Genomic DNA, 25,358 nt, shown 5'->3' with positions numbered 1-25,358 from the left:
GCATCGACTTTTTTTTCTTGGCCATGCCACACGGCTTGCAGGATCTTAGTTCCCCCACCAGGGATCGAAGCCAGGCCACCACACTGAAAGCGCCAGGTCCTAACCACTGGGCCACCAGGGAATTCCCTGCATCGGCATTCTTAATCTACGACATGGGAGTCATAGCAGCTTAAAGTTGGGAAGGACTTCACAGAATGTCAAGTCCAGCTCTCGATGCTTGTGCCAGGGCACATCCCCCCTAAGCTAGCTTCCATCCTTGGTTTTAGGACGGAGGAAGTTTGATTGGGGAAGTCTATTGTTAAAAACTTCCTTTTCAAACCAAGAAAAATGTACATCCTTTTGCATAATACATCCCTTCAAAGTACTGGAATATTATTTTCAAAACCCTTTGCATCTTTGGTTAACTCCCTTCACTTTCAATATTTCAGCTGCCCTTCTCTGGACACATTTATGAAAATGCCTTTTTAAACAGTGGACCGGGAACTGACATAATATTAGGAATCTCCCAGAATAATGCCATGAGTCCATCAGGTCCATTCCTTTGGACTCTATTCCTGAGTTAATGGAGCACACAGTGTTTTTTTCTTTTTTCTTTTTAATAGCTCTAAATAAATCACACAGATGGTTCATCTTGGGCTTGTTATCATTTAGACCTGCGGAATCTGTTTAAAATGGACTGCTCTTCAGCCAGGTCTCCCCATCCCTTACTTGGAAGATGGATTTTCCAAATCTGAAAGTCCACGAGTCAGCAATTTCCATCAATTGAATACCTTAACCTCGGAGTAAAGCAATATATCAAATAATTATCTAATCAAAGCACCAATGCCAATGATGCCTGGTTTTGATCTTTTGGTTATAGTTATAAATAGTACCTGCATATCAATTATCAGAAAGATATTGAATGGAAATTTTAAATCTTCTGTTGGAGTCATCCTGAGAAAACTGTAATGCACGCACAAGTCAATGTCTAAATAGGATGGAAATATTATACTAACACATATTCCCAGGCTTCAATGATGCTGCTTTAAATGTAAAACTGTATCACCATTAATTATGGTATGGTATCAAAGGGCAGCTCAGCCATCACCAAACCTAGACACTCAGAAAAATTACACGTAATTTTCACTACCAAACTGCATATTTTAGTATTTTAGAAATATAAGTTAAGTCCAGGTCTGTCTTCTCCTGACTGAGGTACAATTTTCTGCATTCACAGTGATGGAGCAGATACTCCAATCGAACTTTCCTTTGTAATTTCTGCATTTCTCCAGCTCTTACCTTCTAACTGCTTTTCTCTTATGAAAGAAAGCAAATTTATCCTGGAATCTTCCAGGGCTCTCAGAATTCAGTGCTCCACACCCATTCTTTGGCCGCCCTGTTTAGAATCCTTTAAAAGGAACCAGGTACTTGGCTCCGGGTTAGGCTTCTTCCCAAACACCCAGGCCTTCTGGAAACTCCTCATTGAATCACCACCCCAGCTAGCCATGGATTCAAGAAGGTCAAATGTGTGAGTCAGCATCGGGGAGAAGGGTAGACACACATTCCCCAAATGAAATGAGATGCTTCCAGGATAATACATGGAGACTCAGAGGCAAAATGCCATCTTCTGAATCACCAAAATCTCTTCATGAAGCTTCACAGTAAGGTTTTCTATCCAGGCATGAAACTGTGCACCTTGGTTTGATTTCTAGAGTGTAACTGTAAAGACGACCCCCATACTTACAAGAGAACATCTTGAAAGTCCATGATGCCATGTCCCACCAAGTAGGCGCCAAAACGGAAACAGCCAGCGTAAGAAAAATACATCATTGCCTGGGTGATGGAAAATGTGATTCCAAAGATGTGTGCTTTCCTCAAAGAGTTTCTGAAAAGAAGACATTCTGAAACTTACTTGACTTTCAATTCTCAGTCCTTAAAACGTAACCTTTCATGGGTTAGCAGTGGGGTGTGGAGGTGCAGCAGACAAAAACGGGTTTCGTCTCCAAAACACTAAGTTTGGTCCTCACATCACCATTTGTGAGAATTCAGGAAAATGCCTAGTCTCTGAACCCCAGTGTCTTCATCTTTAATGGAGAATTAACCACACCTCAAAGCACTGAGGTCAAGTTAAAATAAGCCAAAGACAACAAGAAGAGCTTGTTAGGGATTAATAAATTCCTCCCCTTTCCCCCACCCATGGACATATAATATGTACGTACTCTATAGTGAACATTCGTTCAACACACGTTGACCCAACACCACAAGCTGGAGGGACCACGAAGGGCCAACACAAAGGAACCAGGCATGTTCTTGCCCTTGGGGACCCAGGAGTCAAGTTGGATTGTTATTTATGCAATGGAAGTACCTTATGAATCATGTGTTAAAGGAAGAACGGAGAAGCACTAACCCTCTAGGGGAGTGAGAGAAGGCTCTGCAAAGGAGTTCACACGTGGATTTTTTTGATCCACATGGAACTGGGCGATGTGGAGGTGCGAGAGGCTGGTGAGGGGGCCACCTACTCCTGCTTCCATCAGATCAACTTCTGCTTTTATCTGTTTCATATACTGGGATTTCAAGTGATTTTTTTTTCATAAAAAAAGACTCCACTCTCATTTTAACAACTTTGAAAACCCACTGATAAAAGAAGAAAGGAGACTCAGAGAGAATGGGCTTGCTTATGTTCACATCACTTTTTAGAGCCCTCACTGTGAGTTCATTAAAGGAGGAACAGAAGGTCTGCACGAGAGAAGGGTAAAGAGAAGAAGGAAGGGTGTACCCAAGAAGACCACCCCCTCAGGCTCCACAGATACCTCAAATTTCATGTTCCACAAAAAACTCATTCCCAGTGGGAACATGTAATAGCGCCATCATGCAAATGTAGAATCAGAGTCATTCTCAACAACCTCTCTCCCTCCCCTCCCCTCGGTTATCTGCTCTTACAGGCTCTACCTCAGAGATGTCCCTGCCTTAGGTCAGGTCTTGTGATTCCTCTCTTGGATTAATTATAATTGCTTCCCAATTGGTTCCCTTCTAGAAGTCTCTCCACTTGTTCCCTACCTTCTGGCCAAAGTAATCTTCCTGAAAACAAATCTGATGATTGAAAAACTCCCCATACTTCCCTCCCACTCTTCAGTGGTTATTACCTGTATGGTACCTGCAAACTCAGGGCATACATATGTTCAAACTTCTCCTCCCGAGTCAAAGAAACAACAGTTCGGAAGTTTTCTATAGCTTCCGTGGCAATCTGTAACAGAGAATGTCCCGTTACTAAAGGCACCAAGGCCAACAGTGGCAATTAGTTTGAATTCCATATAAGAGATTCATAAAATTAATTTTATTAATAAGTATTATTCACATATTACATATTAAATAATATTTATTATGACTCCTGAGCGTCTTTGCTATAGAAAAGGATACCAAGTGATTTACCAAATCGAGATTTAGGTCTGGAAGGAAGATGGGCTAATTCAAACTCCTCTCTACAGAAAGAGAAACTGAAACTTCAACAGATAAAGGCCCTTACCTAAAGCCACATGGCTTTACAGCAGCAAAATTAACCTAAGAACTCAGTATTTTATCTCGATTGCAGTGCCCTTTCTTCTATGATGGTCACATTTTAACTTTATAATTATTATATATATAAAAGTTATTATAATGTCATTAAATTATAATATTATTAAAATACCTATAAAATGTAATGTTTATATTTTTCTCTGTATAATTGTCATTTGAGACAACTGAAGAATATTTGGAAAATATTGAAAAGAGAGAAGGTAATGAAAAGTTACATACTGGTGTATTTTACATAATAGCTTACATGTTGTTATTTTCTAAACTATACCTGTTTAACAAAATTGGGCTCAAGTTCTATGTTTGGCTTCATAGCCTTATTTTTTACCTTAACAAATAAAGAGACTTTTCAAAGGTCATTAAATATACATTAACAACGGGATGTTTAAAGGGCCACTTACTATCCCAGCCAGCTAAGCAGTCCTTTGTTGCTGAACGAAGCTTTCAATTCTTATTAAAAATAATGTTGTGATAAACATCCTCATACATAAACGTTTGTCCGTATTGAATTATTTTCTTAGGAGAAGTTCTTAAAAGTTAAATTACTACGTCAAAGGGAATAAACTACTTTTTAAGGAGCACAGCACATATTATCAATTGGTTTTCCAGAAAGTTTCTATCTATATTTTAATTGAATTTAACTTCCAACAAGGCTATTTGACTAGGACAAATACATCCTTTACCACCTTTTGGAGTCTGGGTAAAAGGGCTATGGAAAATATGAAAAACATCAGGGTACAAAATGAGATTTCAGCTTGCATCAGCATGAGACCTTGAAATGCCCTTCTATCTCATTCTCCTCATCTGTAAAATGAGGAGGATGGACAAGAGGGTCTCTGAAGTCCCTTTTAACTCTAATTCCAAGAGAAATAATTTTTAGAATTGTAAGTCTAAATTATAAATCAGTAAGAGAAATTATCCTTATTGTTTAAGATGTTCTTCCTTTCTCTGGCCTGTACACTGGTCGGAACTGATTCTAGTACAGACACATTCAATTACATGAGAGTGAGTTACAGCATAAAAAAAACCACAAACCCGAAATCTTACTTATTCTTTACTGAATCCTACACAAATACCTAACTTCAGAGATAAGAGTGGATATTTGATATGACATTGTTGGTTTTAAAGACTAATGCAAGAAATATTAGAAGAAGAAAAATAATACCATAATCTTCAAAACAAAAACATATTTAAAAAATAAAGTTAAAAATATTATACTCTGACCCAGCAGGCCAAGAAGATTGTACTATGTTTACCATAAGCTACTAACAATACAGGAAAATGTCCAGATTCAATTTATGTCAAAATATTTTATAAAATTCTTTACACATTATAAAAATAGTATATACTCATTTTAGAAAATGCTAAAAGTGCAGAAAGCAAAAAGTTAGAGGAAAAAATTCACCTCCAGTCAAACCCGCAAAGACAATCCTTGTTCAGACCCATGGTAGAAATATTTTCAATTATAAGGCTTCAAACAAAGAGAAGAGGTTTTTTGCATCAGTAAGAAAATTCAACAAACTATAACAACGTCTGCTGAAAACCAGACTTTACTGTAAATTTCAATGTAATGATTTTAGGAAATATTTTCTGTGCACATTCTTCTAAGGCAGGTCTGTTTTGTTTGTGATTGGTTTGTAAATGTCATTGCTTTTTAGAGTGAACAGCCCAATAAAAGTGAGAGTTTATGAGTTACAGACCTTGAAAAGTGAGTAAAACAATATAATCACTAAACAACTGTCTTTATCTTGCCACACGATGAAGCAATTAGGAAAAGGATTAATTAGTACTCTGCATTCTCACAGCTTCATTTGCTCCAAGACTTTTAAACAGAGATTCAGTAACCACTATGAAGAGAGACAACTTGTAATTCAAGAACAGGAAACAGCACTGAGTTTTTCTCAGAAACCATCATGTACTAAATAATTTTTAAGAAAGGAAAAAATACGTATATATTTCTAGAAAAAACTCACACTTCTCTTCCTACTCTCAAATAAACTGATTACAGCTTTTATTTCTAAAAAGAAAAGGCATCTATTCTATAAAAATGTTCATTCGTCAATAATAACGTGACAAATCGATGGAACACAGATCACAGGCAAGGTAGAGGTTATCAGCTGGCTCTGACATCACACAGTCCTGCTCTGGAATCCTGAGCCTGCTCTGTCCCTCTAAGGGCAAACCAACAGACACGGTCCAGGTCCCCATTTTAGTAGGGAAGACAGACCATTAATCAATAAAGAAATAGGAAAGAAATAAAGTGCTGAGAAGTGTCAGGAATTAATTCAAGGGCCAGGAAAGACCTCTCTGAAGAGTAATAATTCTGAGATACGAAGACCAGAGGGAACCAGCTTGGAGTGTTCTAGGAACTGAAAGAAGGCCCATGAGGCCAGAGAAGGGTGGGTGAGGGAGACATTAGTGCAAGACAGGGTCAGAGAAGTCATCAGGGGCTGATTCATGCAGAGTTTTATAGCCCAGGATAAAGGGCTGATTTTATTTCAAGTGTGATCAAAAGCCACTGGAGGATAAAACTGATGACTAATAAGAACCTGCAGTATAAACAAACAACAAACAAAACAACTAATACTAAACTTTCTTTGGGTTATTTGTATGGAAATATGTTAATATAAATGTTCCAGATATTACATGAAATTTCTAAAAATCTTATATGTTCTGGTATAATGTTATAAGTCATAATTCTAGTTATTACTTTAAAATGTATATCCCAGAAATAACTAAATTTCCTTGTCAATTGCATTATTATGAACTTTCATCAAATCTTTAACTGTGGTCATTTTTAAGTCTTTTGTCATTTACAGACAGTTCTGGGTGTACTCTGATGCTTTTGCAAAAATGTTCCTATAAAAGGGTTTCATCTTCAAGGAATTCATGGAAAAGACTGAGAAGTACAGGTTTCTGGTAACTGACTATACTGCTGAACTGAATGAATAAGCATTTTCAGAACTCTAATGGAAAACTGATGAATTCATAAAAGTGCTAACAAAAGATCGAGATAAAAAAATTAATTACATGGGACTGAGTGAACTGATGAGGATGATTATAATTTTTGTGACTTTCTGTTTGAGTAAAAAAAAAAAAATCCCACAAGGACTCAGAGGCAAAAAATATACAAATCAATTTTCACTGCAAAGTAAAGGAGCTGTTACAGTGGAGGTTTACTGGACTGAATGTCAGTATTATGACATAGTATGACTGTGTTTCATGTTTGGTAATTGCAATCTTTGTTGCTTTTGTTGTGGTCATCCATTTACAATGCTTGGTGTCAGTTTATTTATCTCTTGTAAAAATAAAATACTGTGTGTGTGTGTGTGTGTGTAAAAAAAAAAAAAAAAAAGAAGCCACTGGAGGAGTTAGAGGTTAGCATGATTTTGTTTGTGTTTGTAAGAGATGAGTGTGGCTTCTGTAAGAGGAATATAGAAAGTAGACAGATCAGTTAGGCTGCTGCTGTGTGACTTTGGGCAAGTTACCTGACTTCTCTGAACCTTGGGTTTTATTACCTAACAGGGATAATTCCAAAGGGTTATTGAGAGTGTCAAATGAGGTAATGCATGTAGAGCTCTTAGCATGATGCCTGGTATACAATAAACAGGCAATAAATGGTAACCTGAGAATGGTGATCCAGTGGGAGTTGATTTTTACTATTTCATGGACCCGCTGGTACAGCAACCACCACTTTCCCTACCTGCTGTTTCCTCTCTCATGAACCACCAACGGAGCAGAACATTTACCTCACCCCCAACCTTTACCCAGAAAACCTGCCACACTCACATGTATCTATTTCCATCTGCACCCCTTCCCCTGTCCCCTCTGACAGAACTCCCAGAGTCTTAAACCTGATGCACCACTTCGAAGGTGCCAACCTGTGGTTTGCAGTGAACTAGCTTCCGATCGGTCATCTTCTTCCTACGAACAACCTAAGACTCCTTTCTGGGACATTTTGAACACCTCAGTAAACAATGACACTATAAAAGAGTAACGCACTTTCTTTTTATACACATTTTTTCCATCTTCTCATCAGATGAAGAGTCAACACCATAGGGGAGAAACCAACAAAGTACAGGGTTAAATGAAGTGACTGGTCACAGGATGGACTCCAGACACCTGTGGGCCGGCACGATCCTGCTGAACCTCGGGACCGGGCCTCTGACGGCCTGAAGGGAAACTTCATGTGAGGTCTTTCCCTCATTGGCAATCGCTGAGAAGCACTAAAGCTGGTGCAGAGGAGCTTCCTGAAGGAATCCCAAAGACACAGGGTAAAAAGTCTGAGGAGATGGCAGGGAGGTGGAGGACAAAGTGTGAGTGGTGATAACCAACCTCCAGGACCCCCTCCATCATCCTATTCGTGAGCTGCCTGGTCCAGAGGCAAAGTACCTCAGACACCTGGGCCACTGGATCTGCCTGGGTCCCTGCCCTGACTCTTGGGAACCTTGAAGGGTCCACTGATAGATGGGTCCCTATCCTAGATGGTAGGCCCAGTTTTGGGGGTGCTCTGACCACTCATTTCTACGATGATACAGATCACATGATATCAGATTATGTGCCGCCATGTGCAGACCTCTTTGTTTCTTAACAGAGGCACAACTTGGGAGCGCGACTGTCTGGGTTTGAATCCTGGCTCTGAAACTTAAACTCACGAGCTCTAAGGCATCGGTGGCATTACCTGCCTGTGCCTCAGCCTCACCTGAAAAAGGAGCTATAATAGAACCTATCTCACAGGGTCACCCTGAGAAGTAAAGCAATTGCCATATAAGCATTTGTTCAAAACAACAGCTCTGCTCGATACTCTGTAATAACCTAAATGGGAAAAGAAGCTGAGAAAGAAAAGATACATGTATATGTATTACTGAATCACTTTGCGGTACACCTGAAACTGACATAACATTGTTAATCAACTATACTCCAATGTAAAGTACAAATTCTTTACAAAATAAAGGGAGATGCAAAATGCAAATCAAAAACAACAACAGACAAGTATGCAACACCGCCCCTCAAAAAAAAATGTATTAGGGTAAGGGTAAACAGAAATAACACAAAGGGAGGAGGTGTATGAAAGGAAAAGAATGATAATATTTTAAGCCAGATAGAATAAATACCTTTAAGTATTCTCCATTTTTTAATCTCCCCCCTCATATGTAATTAAATGGGCCTCCTTTCCTCAATAAAGCAATGGATTTCTGCTTGCTCCAGAGAAAGAGGGAGAGGAGTGTGAAGACAATCGCCTGAAACTAGAAAAGCCTGACAAAACTAGTTGTCAGTCTGTGAGTCTAAGAATTTGTTTTGCTACTTTTCTTCAGTTTTCAACCCGCTGAACAAGCGTCAAATAAGACTGCTTTGAGGAATGGTTATAAAAACATTCTCGGAGCTTAGGAAGTAGTCGTAACAGAACGACACTGATTAGAATATTTTACTCTACTTAGGTCAGCGATTATACTCCATCTGACTCACCTTCCCGGCACCTTCTAGTTCTTTCTTATCTTTCAGTGCTTGTCCAGACAGCATTTTCATTTCAATAACTCCTGCTACTGCAATGATGGGTACAATTGCTAACAGTAAAAGTGTTAACTGCCAGCCATAGATTAAGGATATAATAATGCCTGTCCCAAGATTTGCTATATTCTGGGTAATTACAGCAAGCCTGGAACCTATAGCCTGCAAAACAAACAAACAAAACACTGTCAGAGAGACACTTTCATATTTCATATTATCTTTAAAATCCATGCTTATATATTTTCTTAAGGATTATGATAATTCAGCTTCGTGAGAATCTCATCTCCTCGGTTATGAAATAAAAAGTAAAGGTTTACTTATAAGTCTATTTGGTTTCTAAAATGAGGATCTCCACAACTTCAGAATAAATACTAAAAGTAGATCAATAATTCAGAGTTCAATTACATATTTCTCTCTCATCTGATTTTTTAATACCAAGAAAATTTTCATTAAACAATGACACCGTGATCCCTAATGCAAGCTCAGCAAATTAGCAGGATAAAACAGTCTGACGATTATATTCAACTGGGACTGTTGGAAATTTCCAGTGTTAGATACATAACTACCCATAACTTAAGCCTAGTATTTGTCATGGAGGATATACAAATATTGGGTTGGCCAAAAAGTTCGTTCAGCTTTAAGTAAAAATAAAAAACATTTTTCATTTTCACGAAGAACTTTATTGAACAATGTATTCACTAACTGAATGAACTTTTTGGCCAACCCAACATCTCTTGGCCTATTTGAGATGCTTACAGTGTTTAGAAAAAATACACAGAGCTGAAAGTTATGGAATTTAAATTTAGAATATTAAGCAGGCATCAGAACCTTCAGCTTATACGCCAGAGGGAGCCTGAAGCATGATTTTTCAGGAGCATGCAGTTATTTCCAACTCAAAAGCCAGAAGTCAAAACATAAAGTCAATTCACTCCACTACTCTATACTTCTCTCCTTTACCCTGGAAACACCCCTCAAGCCTTTCCAAATTCCCACCCTGGCCCCCCAATCTGCTTTTTTGGAAATGGCCCATGTTTTTTCCACTCCCCAAATGTCCTCTGCCTGAGGGGGGCCAGTCTCAGGGAAAGATTATGATGGAGTACAGTCTAGAATGGTCACTGCCACTTCTGTGACTTTGGACAAATTCTTCTAAACCCCAAAATGAGCAGGTACACTGATTAATAACTAAAGCTTCTGTCAGCTCTGAATTTTTAGGACAGAATTCTTTACAAGCCCCATGTCTCAATATCGACCCTCTGAAATTATTCAACACCTATGTGGATATAAACACCAAACCAGTAATCAGGGGAAAATGCTGTTAAAATAAACTACCAGTAACTCTACACATTAAATTCCATACCAGGGAACTGCACCAGGGCTGAAAGAAACAGCATAAATAATAGAGCATTTATTTTTGTTTGATGCAGTCACTGAGCTTACGATAAAGGGATGCTTAGCCAAAGTTGGTGTAAGTCAAGTCATCCCCCAAGTTCACGGCAGACGAATTACCCCGATACCTAAGGTTTCACAGATATAAACGTTCAGCTGTGGATGGTAGCCAAGACCACAGAAATAAGTAAAATGTATCATAGATGACAAATTCTTCTTTAGTGTACATGAAAGATGACCTAAAAGACCTAGAACCTTAAGCTGGAGGGAAAGTAAGCCCTTTGGCTTAATGTGATTTAATGCTTCCAGTGACATTGCACTGGTTACCAATCTTTAAAGACTGACACTGTCGCATCATCTATTCCTCACACAGAGAAGGTGTCTCTAGAACGCTCCACGGGAGAGCACGGATTATTAGTAGTAGCCAGGTCATTTTCATTTTGAAAGTAAGAATGAGAGTAGGTAATACTCCAAAACCAGAGCCCAAGAGCGAAGCAAGGTAAGACAAAATTGCTTTAATACCTGAAACCCACTAAGACTCTCCTTACAGTGTCTTTATCCCACTGTGCTATCACATATTTGTAACACTTCCTCTCCCACTCATTTTTCTCCCCATCTTTCCCTGTTTCCCCCTCTCTGGCTATTTATTTCCTCCTCAAAGCACCACTGTATGGCTTGAAGTCCAATTTTCAAATATGTGTGCTTACTGGGGAAAAAAAAAAAAAGGCCTATTTCCTGAAACTCCTTTTGAAATTAAGAACATTTAACTTCATCTTTCCCTCAAATACCTTCTCCCAGGGGGAAAAAAAAATTTTTTTTAATACATAGTTGCTTTTGACTTCTATATGGCTCTCATTTGCTTTTTCCTCAGAATTCTAATCCTTACATGAAAATTAAATTAAATTCAAAAGCCCACAGTTACATAAGCAAAATATTGAAATATATTTTCTTCTGATTTATGGTTAGCAGGATTAAGCTACTTGCTCAAAAATACATCGGCGAAAATGTTTCATTGATGGTGAAGTTACATAAGAAAAAAATTTACACTTAGATAAACATCATCACTAACTATATACACACAGACTTGAGTTCACCCTGTTTTAGGTGGCAATGATCTTTGACAGGACTGTTTGGCTTAGGTATTTATATATATAAAAATTACACTACTTCCTACTACGAAATAGATATACACACACACACACACGTGTGTATGTATATATATGTATATGTGTGGATATATATGTACAAATGTATATACATACACACATGTATCCATTATCATAAACAGGTCAGCTGGTACCATAAAGGGGATTCAACTGCCCTCTCTCAGCCAATTTGTGATAACAGCTATATTGGGCTTTCCTGGTTCCCATGATGCTTCCCAGTCTGATTGCCTCCTCTTCCCTGGTCTCTCTTTTTTAGCCACTGTTTTAACATTCTGGAGAACAGTTCTGAGTCAGAGTGGCTCATACAAGGTGCGCAGGTGTCGTCCGTGCTACTGGGGCCATGAAAGTGGGAGTTTGAGGAAACAAGCGAGAAGCAGATGGCTGACCCTGATAGGCAATTAAGCAGAATGGAGTTCCTGGATGTGGTCAAGGGCCTCACAAACACCACTGCAGAGGGGAAGGACTGAGCACTAATTCTACGAACACAGGAAAGGCATGACTTAGAGGAATGATGAAGGCCTGACAGCCAGTGCACAGTGTCCAGACAGCATCTGCTCAGGGTTTGGCTGCAAGGGGCTGAATTAGTGTGTTTCCTCCAGCACGTGTCCCCCTGTGCTAAACAGGATGTGGGACGTGTGTGTCGGTGAAAGCACATGAGCGCACACGACAAGGTCTATGTGAAAGGGATACTAAAGTTATGGCAGCAGAGTTTAGCTAGGGAATTCAGGATTGAGGAAATTCCAGGACACAATTTGTCCCCGGTGATCACTATCCCCAGGAAAGGCTCTTCCAGGGAGCTAGCCGAATGGATTAACCCCAAGCTTGTTGACTGATTCTCATGGTAATTTAAATAAAAAATAAAAGAGTAATACTTTACGTCCTCCTCCACCTACCAACCCATTTCTCTGCCCCATTTACCAGAAATCCCTGTCATGATTTGTCCAACTGTGTCCTAATCCTCTCTCCATCTTTCTCGTAAACCCATTCCCATCAGGCTTTTGTTCCCATCACACCCCTGAAACGGTTCTTGTTCGAACCGTAAGCACCGCTGTGTGGCTACAGGATTGTACAATGTTTGCTCGTCCTACAAGCTTATCAGCAGTATTTGAGATCCTAGACTCCTCCCTCCTTAAAATGCTTTCTTCATGGTGTTCTTGGACACTGCCCTTCTCCCTCACTGGCCACTTATTCTTGCTCTTCTTCGCTGGGTCATCTCATAGCCCTGAGCTCAGGGCCCAGACCTTGCCATCTTCTCTATCCTCCCACGCTTCCTTGGCTATCTCCTCCTGCCTCATGGCTTTAAAAGCCACCCAGGTGCTGAAAAATCTCCAAATGTGTTTTTCCAGACCAGACTTCTCTGCTAACCTCCAGACTTGCAAATCCACCTGCTGTCTCGACATCTCCACTTGGACGTCTACTGTGGGCATCTCAAACTCAACATGTCCCAGACACAACTCTTTCAACAGGCTTCCCGGTTTCATTAAAAAGCAACTCCATTTCTTCAGTTGTGCAGGTCCAAAATTTTGGAGTCATCCTTAAATCCCTTTTCTCTAATATCTCGTACCACGTTCAGCCGACCAACAAATTCCATTGGCTGTACCTTCAAACTGTACCCAGAATCTGATTACTTGTTATCACTTTCACTATGACTCTCCTAGTCTAAAACACTATCTTCCCTCCTCCTGGATGATTGCAATAGACTCCCTGCCTCTCCCTGACCCCTTCAGCCTATTCACACAGCAGCCTTTAAAAATTTCAGATCACGTCCCTCCTATATTCAAAACCCTACAATGGTTTCTCATATAATTTCAGATATGATGCTGATCTCAACTCTTATGACTTTCCCTTTCACTCATTTTATTCCAGCCACACTATCCTCCTTGCTGTTTTGGGAATAGTTGTAGAAATAAATGCTCCAACCTCAGGGCCTTTGCACTTGCTGATCCTTCTGTTCAGAATATGCCACCCTAGACATCTGTAGGGCCGGCATCTTTCCCTCCTTCATGCCTCTTGAATATGTCGGCCTTCCTTCCCTGACAAGCAGCAAGCCCCTACCAGCATATCCTGCTGCCATTTTCTTCCACAGCTCTTATGACAATCTGACATCCCATAAGGGCTCAGGAAGGGCATGGTTGCTGTCTCTTTTAGGCAGTTCCAAGTTATTTCAGGCAGTGTACGTTCTGTTCTGTTAGATTCTGCACAGCTTGAGCTAAACCTCAATTTCTGTTGATTTGTTTGCTTTAAGTATTAAAGCAACAACGCTCAAGGTTTATATTGAGATTTTATAACTGTATCTGCTTCCACATTCATAACCTAATTTATTTTTACAGAAGCCCCATATATTAGTTATAAGAAATGTAATCATAGGACTCTTACAGAAAGATTAAAAGCTAAAGATTGCTAAGGTTCAAGGGAGGGAAAGACATGGCAGAGATCACATGCTTTTTTTCCCCCAAATTCCACATCATCCTGTAGATTTTTGTCATAAACAGTTGTAGTTAAAGGAGCAGTTGTCACTTTATCCACAAATCAAAATCTGCTGGTTCAATAGTTTCTAGTTATATCCCTTAAAGAGATTCACATAGTAGCAGAATTTAAGTTTTATAGTCTGAGCGAGTTGTTCCTTCTACCCTTGTTTCAATTTTTTCATGCTCTTTTCAATTCTTTCAATCTTCTTTTTTTTCACATCTTTATTGGAGTATAAATGCTTTACAATGTTGTGTTAGCTCCTGCTGTACAACAAAGTGAATCAGCTATATGTATACATATATCCCCATATCCCCTCCCTCTTGAGCCTCCCTCCCACCCTCCCTATCCCATCGTTCTAGGTGGTCACAAAGCACCGAGCTGATCTCCCTGTGCTATGCAGCTGCTTCCCACTAGCTATCTATTTTACATTTGGTAGTGTATATGTCAGTGCTACTCTCTCACTTCGTCACAGCTTACCCTTTCCCCTCCCCGTGCCCTCAAGTCCATTCTCTACGTCTACGTCTTTATGCCTGCCCTGCCACTAGGTTCATCAGTACCGCTTTTTAAAGTTTCATATATATGCGTTAGCATACGGTATTTGTTTTTCTCTTTCTGACTTATTTCAATCTGTATGGCAGGCTCTAGGTCCAGCTACCTCACTACAAATAACTCAATTTTGTTCCTTTTTATGGCTGAGTAATATTCCAGAGTATACATGTGCCACATCTTCTTTATCCATTCATCTGTTCTGTCAACCTTTTTAAGATTTTCTTTGCTCCCCTCTGAACTTCAGTGCCCCTTAACTTTCTTACAGCAACTACACACATTCTTTTTTTCAGTAGCTATTATAATTTTCTGGGGATTAGCAAAGCATTAAAACAGACTGAACCTTCAAGATATGATGATAAATACTTCCTTTTCTAAATAATTATCCTTCCACATGTATTTTGTTAATAGCATGAATAAGATGGCAAATAACAAAACAAAGCTTATAAGTTATCTATACACTATACAGGGCATGATATTTAAATAGTTAACATTTTTTGCCATAAGGCACATGATATATTGCATAGGTTAAAGTTTCAACATTTTCTTAATGATGATGACAATTAACTGCAGGGAGAAAATTAGTTTCATGCTGAAATTCAAAATGGCCCATTACGACAATCACAGCAGAAAGGAGGCAGTCAGTACCCCTTGAACTTGAGCAGCGTCACTGGCAAGCCTGGTCGTCAAGGCTCCCGTGGTGTTTTTAGGGTCGTCAAACCAGCTCACATCCTGTGACACAGAAAATGATTTCATTATCTTAAAGCCCGATGCATGAGACCCTCAGCTCAGAGGGCAGTGACAGGGTCAGGTTTATTTATCACTTATCCTCCTGCATTAAGCGTTCAGGATTTGATACTGAATAGACAAGAAAGGGACTTATTAGACAAAGTCATAAATAGACCATTTCATTTGTCAAAGAAATTTTTTGAGTGCTTACTTTGTTCCAAACATAATTTCTAAGTGTTGGATCTATTCAACACTGAACAAAAAAGACAAAGTCGCTGCTTTCATGAAGCGCAGATTCTAGTGATGGAAACCACAGATAAATATATACCATGCCAGGTGGTAATAAATGGTAGGAAGAAAACAGACTGGGGTAAGAAGGAAAAAAAAAGTGAAGGAAGGCACTACTTTATAGATTGGGAAGGGGACAGAGAAGTCCTCTCTCAGGTGACGTTTGAGCAGAGACTTGAATGAAGAGAAGGATGAGAATATCTGAGACAAGGAAGAAAGAGCATGTGCAAAGGCCCCGAGGAAAAGGCATATTTGATCTGTTCACATACAAGCAAGAAAGCTGTAAGGGCTGCCGCCAGTCTTAAAAGCACCTCTGTGGGAATGTGTAAAGCCGCCTCTTCCTCTGGACAGACTTCTATCCTCACTGGGCTCTCCCTCTCCTCCTCTCATACCCGCATGCAATGAACCAACGGGTATAGAGTAGACTGTGTATGGGAGAGGGGGCGAAGCTACAGGAGATGAGGTCTAAGAGGTAGTGGGGACCACATCGTGTGTGACCTTATAGGTAACTGTAAAGATTCCAGATTTGGGGACTTCCCTGGCAGTCCAGTGGTTAGGACTCTGCACTTTCACTGCTAAGGGCCCGGATTCAATCCCTGGTCGGGGAACTAAGATCCCATAAGCTGCGTGGCGCGGACAGAAAAAAAGGAAATAAAGAGTCCAGGGCTTCCCTGGTGGCGCAGTGGTTGAGAGTCTGCCTGCCAATGCAGGGGACACGGGTTCGAGCCCTGGTCTGGGAGGATCCCACGTGCCGCGGAGCAACTGGGCCCGTGAGCCACGGTTGCTGAGCCTGCGCGTCTGGAGCCTGTGCTCCGCAACAAGAGAGGCCGCGATAGTGAGAGGCCCGCGCACCGCGATGAGGAGTGGCCCCCGCTTGCCACAACTGGAGAAAGCCCTCGCACAGAAACGAAGATCCAACACAGCCAAAAATAAATAAATAAATTAATAAAAAAAAAAAAAAAGAGTCCAGATTTTACCCCGACAGATATGGGTAGCTTTCAGCAGGTATGGGGCAGAGGGATGTGATTTGACTTTTTATCTTAGAAGAATGATTCTGGATCTTGGGCGATGAACCCACTGAACTGGGATAAGGACGGAGGCAGCAGGACCAGTTAGGAGGCTGTTGTAATACTAAACAAACTAGAGGAGTCGAGGACGACGCCAAGGTCACTAGCCTGCACAGCCGGTAGAATGCAGGCACCATTTACTGATATGGGGGAGGACTAGGAAAGGAGCAAGCCCTGCGGGGAGGGGAGAGTCAGAAGTTCAATTCTGGAAATATTCGGTATGAAATGCTTAATAGACATTCACATAGAGAAGTCGAATAAACACATAACTGTGGTTCAGGGCAGAATAAACCAATTGGGTTTTAAAAAACAAAATCAACAAAAGAAATCTAGATTAAAATTTAGCCTTCAACATAAAATAGGATTTTCTTTGGAAAACCACTTACACTTTTCAATACAAAAATACTAGAAAGACTGTGAGTTTGAAGTACCAGTTTACGTCTGTTACAAAAATAACTATGGTCCTAAGAAGTTACCTCGACGGTTGATTGGCAATGAAAGCAGTATCTATCATTTTCCCCAAAAATATTGAAGGAAAAAAACACAGCATTATTTCTTATAGTATGTATCCATTTGCTTTTAAAAATTGTTCAGTGCTTAAGTGCCTCCCCCACTGAAATGTAACTTCCGTGTACTAGGGACTGTTCTGATGTGAAGGCCTTACAATATCTAGTATTATGCCTTGTAAACAGAAGGCACTTAATGCATGATGGCTGGACTTAATAATTTATGGAGAGGGCATTACACAAATCATCAGCTCAGCTTCCAAAGAATAATGGACCTTGGAGTTGGCCCGGGGGCTGGCAGGGCAATGGGGCATTTAGCCCTGGACCAAAGCCTTGAGTCTAAATCGAATGTCAGTTATAAATATGGTTTGACTGAAAATCCTAACACAGGGCCCTCCACCAAACAGTGCTCTTTCACTCACTGGCTTCAGTCCTGGCTCTGTCAGTCACAAGCTAGCAATCCCCATGAATATGTCTTCTTTTTAAGTGGCCGGGGTAGGAGTAGGAAAGGACTGAAGAATGAAAGACAGCTGGGAAAATGTGAATGTCATCTAGAAATCAACACAGCCAAGTGAAGCTCCTCAGCCAGGGTTCAAGTACGCCCAGCATATCTGGGGCATCCAGATGGAGCATCTTTGTATTAGTGATTTTAAAATGGAAAGTTATAAAGTCACAGACGAAATCTGCATGATTGTTAAAGAAACTTTCCCCTTTGAACTGGGCTGCTTTGGGTTGCATGTCCAGAATCCCCTTCCCCCTTGCCCCAGAAAAACATTCACATCTGTCTGTTGTTAGGGTTCTGAAGGTGTTAACTGTGAGAGACATTCCATTAAATCATTATCCGCCAGTAACACTGCAGCTGGAATTAATCTATCAGTCTAGCCCCAGCGAAGAACCTTAGCAGCAGGGAACGGGCCATGGGGATGACTTTTGATCTGTGGAAAGAAAGGGTACAGAAGGCATTTCCTGGTGGGAAGAAACACAAGTATCCTGGGTTTCCCAGGGGAAAGAAGGAAAGAAAGAGAGGAAAGGGATGAGGAGCATGGAAGATCGCTTCCACCTACTCTGCCTACAGCTGCTGAGACAGAGGCTGGAGGCGAATCTGCCCTGGAGACTCCCATTTGTCTCGCAGGGACCCCAGTCCTTGTGCCCACCCACAGGAGACCTCCCAGGGCAGGGCTCTGAGCCTGACCTGGTGGGCGGTTCACCAGCATCTCTGATATGCGATTGAGGGAAGATCAATACAGGGGCTCTGAGTAACCTGACAGCCTCCCCACGGCTTCCCCACAGGGCACAGCGGGGAGTTCTGCATATCCCAGGCACAGCCCTCAGCAGACATACCTGTCTCAGCATGGATCTGAAAACCATGTATCGGAGCCGCTTGGTGAGGATCTCTCCGGCCTTGCCAAACGTGTAGCCCTGTGAAGAGTAACATGCCCCAAAGGGAAAAGACTTGTCAGAGACCCAGCCGCTGATGACACAACAGGAGGGGGACTTGGTGTCGCTGCTAAAGCAGGACACCAGACAAAGTCAGAAAGCCCGATTGCAAGGCTTGGCTCTCTTTCGGCGACAGTGTACTATGGTGCGTGGCCACACTGCTGCAAGAGCCGGGAGAGTTGAAATCGACACTGCCGCTCCCCAGCCAGCTGGTGGGCCCTTCGGGGATTTATTAGGACGTGGTTTCTCTGTCCCCCGTTCCCCCTCCCGCTTATTTCTCCCCGTGAACCAGGGTCTGTCACTCAGGAAGCTGGCGAGTTGTTCCCAAGGCAGAAGGCACTCTAAACCAGGGGTTTATATTACGTATCATCCAAACCAGAACATTTCTGAGCGTGAGAAGGGGGGCTGTATCATAATTACACCAGGACCCGAGGTGCAACCTGGGAAAACAAGAATATACAGCCACCCCAGCCATAAAAGATACAGACAACAAAGATATCAAATTCTTAGTTTCCAAGTTAAAAAAAAAAAAAGCCAAAGTCTAGGAGCGAAATAGTTGGAAAGGAAGGCTTACTGAGAGAGAATTTTCTGCACTGCCCTTCCCCTTTCCCCAAGGATATAATCTGTGTCTGGGAGGAAAGAGAGTTTTGGGAAAGAAGAAAGTATGATGTGATTGTACGGCCATGCTGGGCCCTGTCTGGGGAGGAAGGAGGACAGACCCTCATCCCAGTGAGTTTGGGGATACAGGACCAGAAGGAAGCACTGCTCCCCTTTCTATCTGGAGCGCTGGGGAGCGCTGGGGATGAGGCTTGCCACACAATGGCCTGGAGAAAGCAGAGTGGAAATGGCTGGATGGTGTATCAGAAGAGGAGAAGCCCTAATAACAGCCTAGTGTGTTGGACATTATGGAGAGAGAGGGAAGAAACACGTGCAAAGAGCACTCTTCCACGTGGTCCTGACCAACGAAGACAGGTGGGACCATGTAACGGAAGGCCACCAGTCCCTCGGGTTACCAACATGAGGCAGGGGGGCAGGGGAGCTGCACAGACCACCACCTTCTGCCCAGTGCTGTAATGCTGCATAACCCTTCTGCAAAAACAGACACCAATCCAGGGAGAAGAGGGAGAGAGAGAAACCCTGGATTAACTGAGTTGACGCCTGAAGTTACCAAAATGATTAACTTTACTTGGAAAGGACCAGATGAAGGTTTCTGCTATTAGACTGAATGAAATCTGAACTATCTTGCCCACTACAGGAATATTACTGTTGTTATTTTGTTGAGAACTTTCATTGTTAAGTACTTCACAAACACTGTAAGTCCTCAGGACAAACCTATAATCACCACTTTACAGAAGAAATGGAGGGTTTAGAGAGGCTGGTAAATTGCCAGAGGCTACAGTTCTAAGGTGGCAGAGCTGGAATCTGAATCTTCGTCTAAGAGAATCTTAACCAGAATGAGAACCCAGAGCCTGGGATTGAACCCCACAGTCAGCTCCTTCCTTGCATTTCTAAATGAGGAGTTGGCATTCTAACATCACCGTTAGGCACTGTGCCACCTCTGCACTTCTGAGGTCCTGGGATTCAGAGCCTTTGTTTTCACCTTGGTTTGCCAAGCAAACCAGGCTCCAATTTCTCTGAGCATCATTATGTTACAAAGGTACCACTTTAACTGCCTTTGCTTCACCAATTCAAATCTCCAGCTCAAAGCCTACCTCCCTCCAAATTTCTTAACCAACTGCACCCTCAGCAATCTCTACCTTCTCCCAACTCCTATGGTATTAATAGTTGGTAAGGCAATCTCGCATACAAATAGAGTGTCACATTTATTCTAGTATGATCAAATTCCCCAAAGAGACTTGAAGTACTCAGTAACAAAAGAGTCCAGAGCTTTGGACCTCCTATCATGTCCAGAAAAGTGTTCTGTCTGTTCAAAATATGAATACATGCTTACACCATGTAAAATAAAGAGACCTACTGAGAGTTCTATATTAAAAAATTACATGTGACTAATCATTCATTCATTTAATAAGTGATGATGTTTACAACTGCCTCACACAGACCTAGGAACTTAGTCTTATCATCTCTTTTAATCATCAAGCATCAGCTACCATTATCCCCATTTTACAGATGAGGAAACTGAGGCTTACACAGTTTAAGTTACTTACTTGCCCAAGGACACAAAATTAGCAACTGGAGTAACTCATACTTGACCCTAAGCCTGACACCAAAGCCCATACTGTCTTACCATGCTGAGCTTTTTAGAGCACTTAATTCCTTGCAATTTCATCTCAGCCAAATGATTTGCAACTTGTAAAATCTGACTCTTTACAAATGTTTCCTACAGTTTTTGTTTGAAGACTGACATTTTTCCATCATTAAAAGCGTTCCTTCTCCTTTAGCAAAAGATAAATGATAAACTCTTCAAACATTTTTAAAATCAGTGTAACTGGCTTATGGGGTTCTGGGTTTTGTTGTTGCTTTTAGAACACTGGAAGACATTTCTTTAAGTATTTAAACTGACTGGCAGTACTTATATCCAAACGTATGTCCAAGGCTCCCCTAAATCCTATTTTTTAGAGCCTAGTGTCAGCAACAAATTGGTACTTGCCATCTACCTCTACAAGGATTAAATCCTGCTGCAGCTGCTGACTTTCAACACCCCCTGAAAGGAGTTCAGGGTGGAGAGCAGAAAGGAGGCACTCTGTGCTCTGGGAAAAACTGGCAGAACAGGTCTTCAGATAGATATTTTCAGGAGCCCATTTTATGAGCCCAATTCTTGCATCTCCTCATATCTAGAAAAGCACTAAAATCCTTCATGGTGACAACTGCTCCTCGTGACTAGCAGAAACCTGCAAAAAAATATGTGCTTGATTGCAATGTACTCCCCCTTCACCAAAATCACATATATACTGACCTTCCCCTCTCCCTCCTAGGAGCAGTTTCTCCAAGCTATCTGAGATGCTGTCTCCCGGGCTGCAGTCCTCATTTTGCCCCAAATACAACTTAACATATGCGACTTCCCTGGTGGTGCAGTGGTTAAGAATCTGCCTGCCAATGCAGGGGACACGGGTTCGAGCCCTGGTCCGGGAAGATCCCACATGCCACGGAGCAACTAAGCCTGTGCACCACAAACTACTGAGCCTGCACTCTAGAGCCCACGAGCCACAACTACTGAGCCCGCGTGCCACAACTACTGAAGCCTGCGCGCCTAGAGCCCGTGCTCCACAACAAGAGAAGCCACCACAATGAGAAGCCCGTGCACCGCAACGAAGAGTAGCCCCCACTCGACGCAACTAGAGAAAGCCCGCGTGCAGCAACGAAGACCCAACGTAGCCAAAAAAACTTAACTCGCAACTCTCACATTGGGCATTTTTTTAAGTCAACACCAGCTTTCATTTCCAATCACCAGATTAGATCAAATACTCTCTGCTCCCTCTGACTTCATTAACATTTCCAGTTGGGGGAGGAGAAGGTGGGAAGGAAGTAAGCAAGGGAGCCAGAGGAAGCAAAACATCTTTGTTTTAAAAATGTCAAAGAAACTGGCTGCTAACAGCCCAGCAACCAGAGGAGCAATTCTACTAAAAAGCAAGTTATTACACAGATGTTTAATAAATTCCCCCAGTTGAACAATGGTACATTTCTCAAAGTGAAAATGTAGACACTTACCTGAAGGAAAAACGTAATAAAAGAAATAATTCCAAGGATTAGAAACAAGAGTGAAAACAAGTTACTATTCTGTTGTTTGGTTTCAGGATCGTCATCTCTGGTAAAAACCTGTCAAGAAAATATTTAAAGGGTTTTCAGTACCACTGAAGAAATCATTCAAAGTCTGACCCATTTTGCATCTAGCAGAGTATCCGGTCGGGGTCAAGGGAGCCTTAGTATGTGGAGGTCAGGCTGGCTTCCCTAAAGGGGGACATAGTCTGCCTTCCCTGGGGACCAACAGTGGGCCTGTCATTCATCAATCTATCCAGCTCTTTGTCTGCTCATACTCCTTCTTGGAGTAACGAGGGCCACAAGGGAGCGCCACACCCACCACAGCAGAATTGGGAACAAATACTCTCTTCTTCCTTTGATGGGAAACTACACTGTATGGTCATCTGTTGTTTTACAAGTTGGACATTTCGAACTGTCCCAAGGTGTCTGGGGACACATCTGCTGATGTGGTTTTGGTGAACCCAGGAAAGGTGCTCATTCATTCAGCCCGGGCCTCTCCAAAGAAAGGAGGTTCCTTGAGCCAGCCTCTGTAGGATGGCCAGTTAGATAGCCAGTGGGGAACTGCAGCCAGCTGACCGAGAACCACAGGTGGAGACCTGGGTTAGAAGAGCTTACAGGATGCCCTGGGCTTGAAGAACAGAGAATAACCACGCCCCAGGGAAAGAAAATCACCCCCCTTCACAGTGGGCCAAAATCAGTCTTGTGAGAGCCATATTCCTAAGCCAACCCAGACAACTTTATCCCTTATAAAGGAAAAAAAAAAAAGCTTTTTGGAAGAAGTTAAATTTTCTTGATTAGTCATTCCAACAAAAATAAGAGCTAACCATCAGTGAGCGCTTACTCTGTACCAGACGTTATTGTAAACAAACTCACGTATATTATCCTTTACCCTCACAACCACCTCCTGAGGTTTGTTATAATCACCATTTTACATAGAGGGAAACTGAAGCACAGAGAAGTTAATTAACTTGTTCAAGGTAACACAGCCACCAAGTGATGACCCAAGGCTATACCCCCAAGCAATCTAACTCAGAGCCCACAATCCTAAACTCTGTGTTACAAACCTTCAATGAGGCAGAGAGCTTGTTGCCTACCCAATATCTAGGAGCTAATGTGTCTGCCTTGGACCACCTGTTTGCAGGTCTATTGTTACACGAGGAATGAGGAAAACATAAAATGTGTAAGTTTTTGTTATACACAGCCAAACCTATTCCTAACTAATCCAATTCCTTTTTTTCCCCTGATGATGCCACTGTTTACTCCTGTGCCTGCAAGACAAATGTTAGAACAGGGACTGGCCCCAGCCAATCTATGGTGGCTACGGAACGCAACCATGATCCTTTGCTTCTGAATGGTTACCTGTGCACTGCAATGGCAAGGTTGAGCATTTGCAACAGAGACCATTTGGCCTGCACAGCCTAAAATATCTACTCTCTTAGCGTTTATAGACAAAGTCTGCTAACCCCTGGCCTAGAACATATGCTCCATGTAATCAGACACGTCTTTTCTTTCCTGGTACTTTTTCAGCACCTAGAACAGTACATGGCACAAAGCAGACACTGAAGATATTCCTTGAAGGACTACATCAAACATGTGAACGCCAACCTGAAATAAGTTAGACAGGCATAGGTGGACCAGCATATTTATGTATCTTTCAGTATAATCAAAAGTTAGTGTTTGGTCTATATTTTGTGTAGTGATCCATCTCTTTCTCTACAATGTTTCTAGCAGTTATGGCAAAGGTGTCCTCAGCTTAATGTCTGAACATCTGTCATTAACAGAGGGCACTCCTGCCTGGATTGTAACTTTTTTGTTGGAAATGCCAAAATGAAAAGCAGGTGCAACCAGCATCTGTCAGCCTCAATCTTTTGGAAGCCGTCCCATCTGTTTTCATCTTAACACGTGGGACAGACACCTCACAGAGGCCAAGCGCTCAGCCTGCTCACGTCCTGACGAGCACATGAGTCAGAGAGCAGCTCTCTCTTGAGCCGGTGTGATGAACATATGAGGAACTCTCTTCGCACCCTGGTGATAGGACGGTTCCTGAGGTTGACTCAGAGTCCAATAATGGCAGGTAGGGGACAGTCACCTAGTCAGTTTCATGGACTCTTTTTCAGGGATCTCGTTCCCAGGGCCCTAGGATAGAAACCAACTGCCACGACAAAGGAAGCTTTGAACAATTAGTTTTCCTATCACAAACAAGATTTCTATTCCTACATCTACAAGCTGCTTAGTGTCATATGAAGGTGAGCTGCATATTTTTGTGGTTTCTGTATAAAGTTACAAATACAAACAGTTCATTCTTTAGTCAGGACTCACAAGTAACTCTCCAAAATGGACATAAACACTTACCCCTATAATCCTTGAAAATATTACTGAAAATGCTGGTTGCAGACCTCCATTTATAATGGCACAAAATATACCAACCACAAAATAAGGCCATTCAGTTATATTCAGCTTCAGAATCCTCCAAAAGGAAACCGGAGGTACATTTTCATCCTGGAGAACACAAAATAATACAACAAACTGGTCAGGAAAAGAACTGATACTTAACTGATTTCATTGATGTACAGTTCTTCTGTATGCACAAAAATTTTTAAATGAATATATCTTATACCTACTTCCTTATCAATTGATGGCTATTTACCTTTAAAAAAAAAAGTGCTGACAGATTCTGTTATATTGTTCCTTTATTTCTTAAGAAATAAATGATGATTCCATAAACATTTAAGTCTGACCTGACAGAATGTGACAAGTATATTTTGTAAGTAAGGATGAAAGAACAGAAATGTTTGTATTTGAAGACCCACTATAACCTATCTCTTTACATTATAAATTCTAATTCTAAAATTCTTGTCCTATAAATTCCAACTTGAGTCTAAAATGTTGAGATTTGGATTTGTGGAACAGGCTAGGGGATAGGACAGGAGGATTCTGGATAAGCATTTCTTGTTCCCACTCGTATCCCAGCCTTAGCCCACTGGTGAAGA

General features: G+C 41.5%; 1 protein-coding gene across 3 annotated transcripts in view; it reads right to left on the bottom strand.

The window, feature by feature from the left end:
• The window catches only part of ABCB1 (ATP binding cassette subfamily B member 1), a 116,302-nt gene that overhangs the window by 14,866 nt on the left and 76,078 nt on the right, over positions 1 to 25,358 (bottom strand). For all 3 annotated transcript variants that reach the window (XM_007170299.2, XM_057549499.1, XM_057549500.1), the window contains 7 exons: positions 24,721 to 24,867; positions 22,318 to 22,425; positions 18,556 to 18,633; positions 15,273 to 15,356; positions 9,016 to 9,219; positions 3,123 to 3,223; positions 1,724 to 1,864 (listed from right to left, as the gene is read on the bottom strand). In XM_007170299.2, coding sequence (XP_007170361.2) covers positions 1,724 to 1,864; positions 3,123 to 3,223; positions 9,016 to 9,219; positions 15,273 to 15,356; positions 18,556 to 18,633; positions 22,318 to 22,425; positions 24,721 to 24,867 — 863 coding nt within the window. The remainder of the gene's footprint in view (positions 1 to 1,723; positions 1,865 to 3,122; positions 3,224 to 9,015; positions 9,220 to 15,272; positions 15,357 to 18,555; positions 18,634 to 22,317; positions 22,426 to 24,720; positions 24,868 to 25,358) is intronic.

Source organism: Balaenoptera acutorostrata, chromosome 7 (assembly GCF_949987535.1).
Source record: "Balaenoptera acutorostrata chromosome 7, mBalAcu1.1, whole genome shotgun sequence".
Lineage (NCBI taxonomy): Eukaryota > Metazoa > Chordata > Mammalia > Artiodactyla > Balaenopteridae > Balaenoptera > Balaenoptera acutorostrata.
This window is presented reverse-complemented; position numbering and strand designations above follow the sequence as displayed.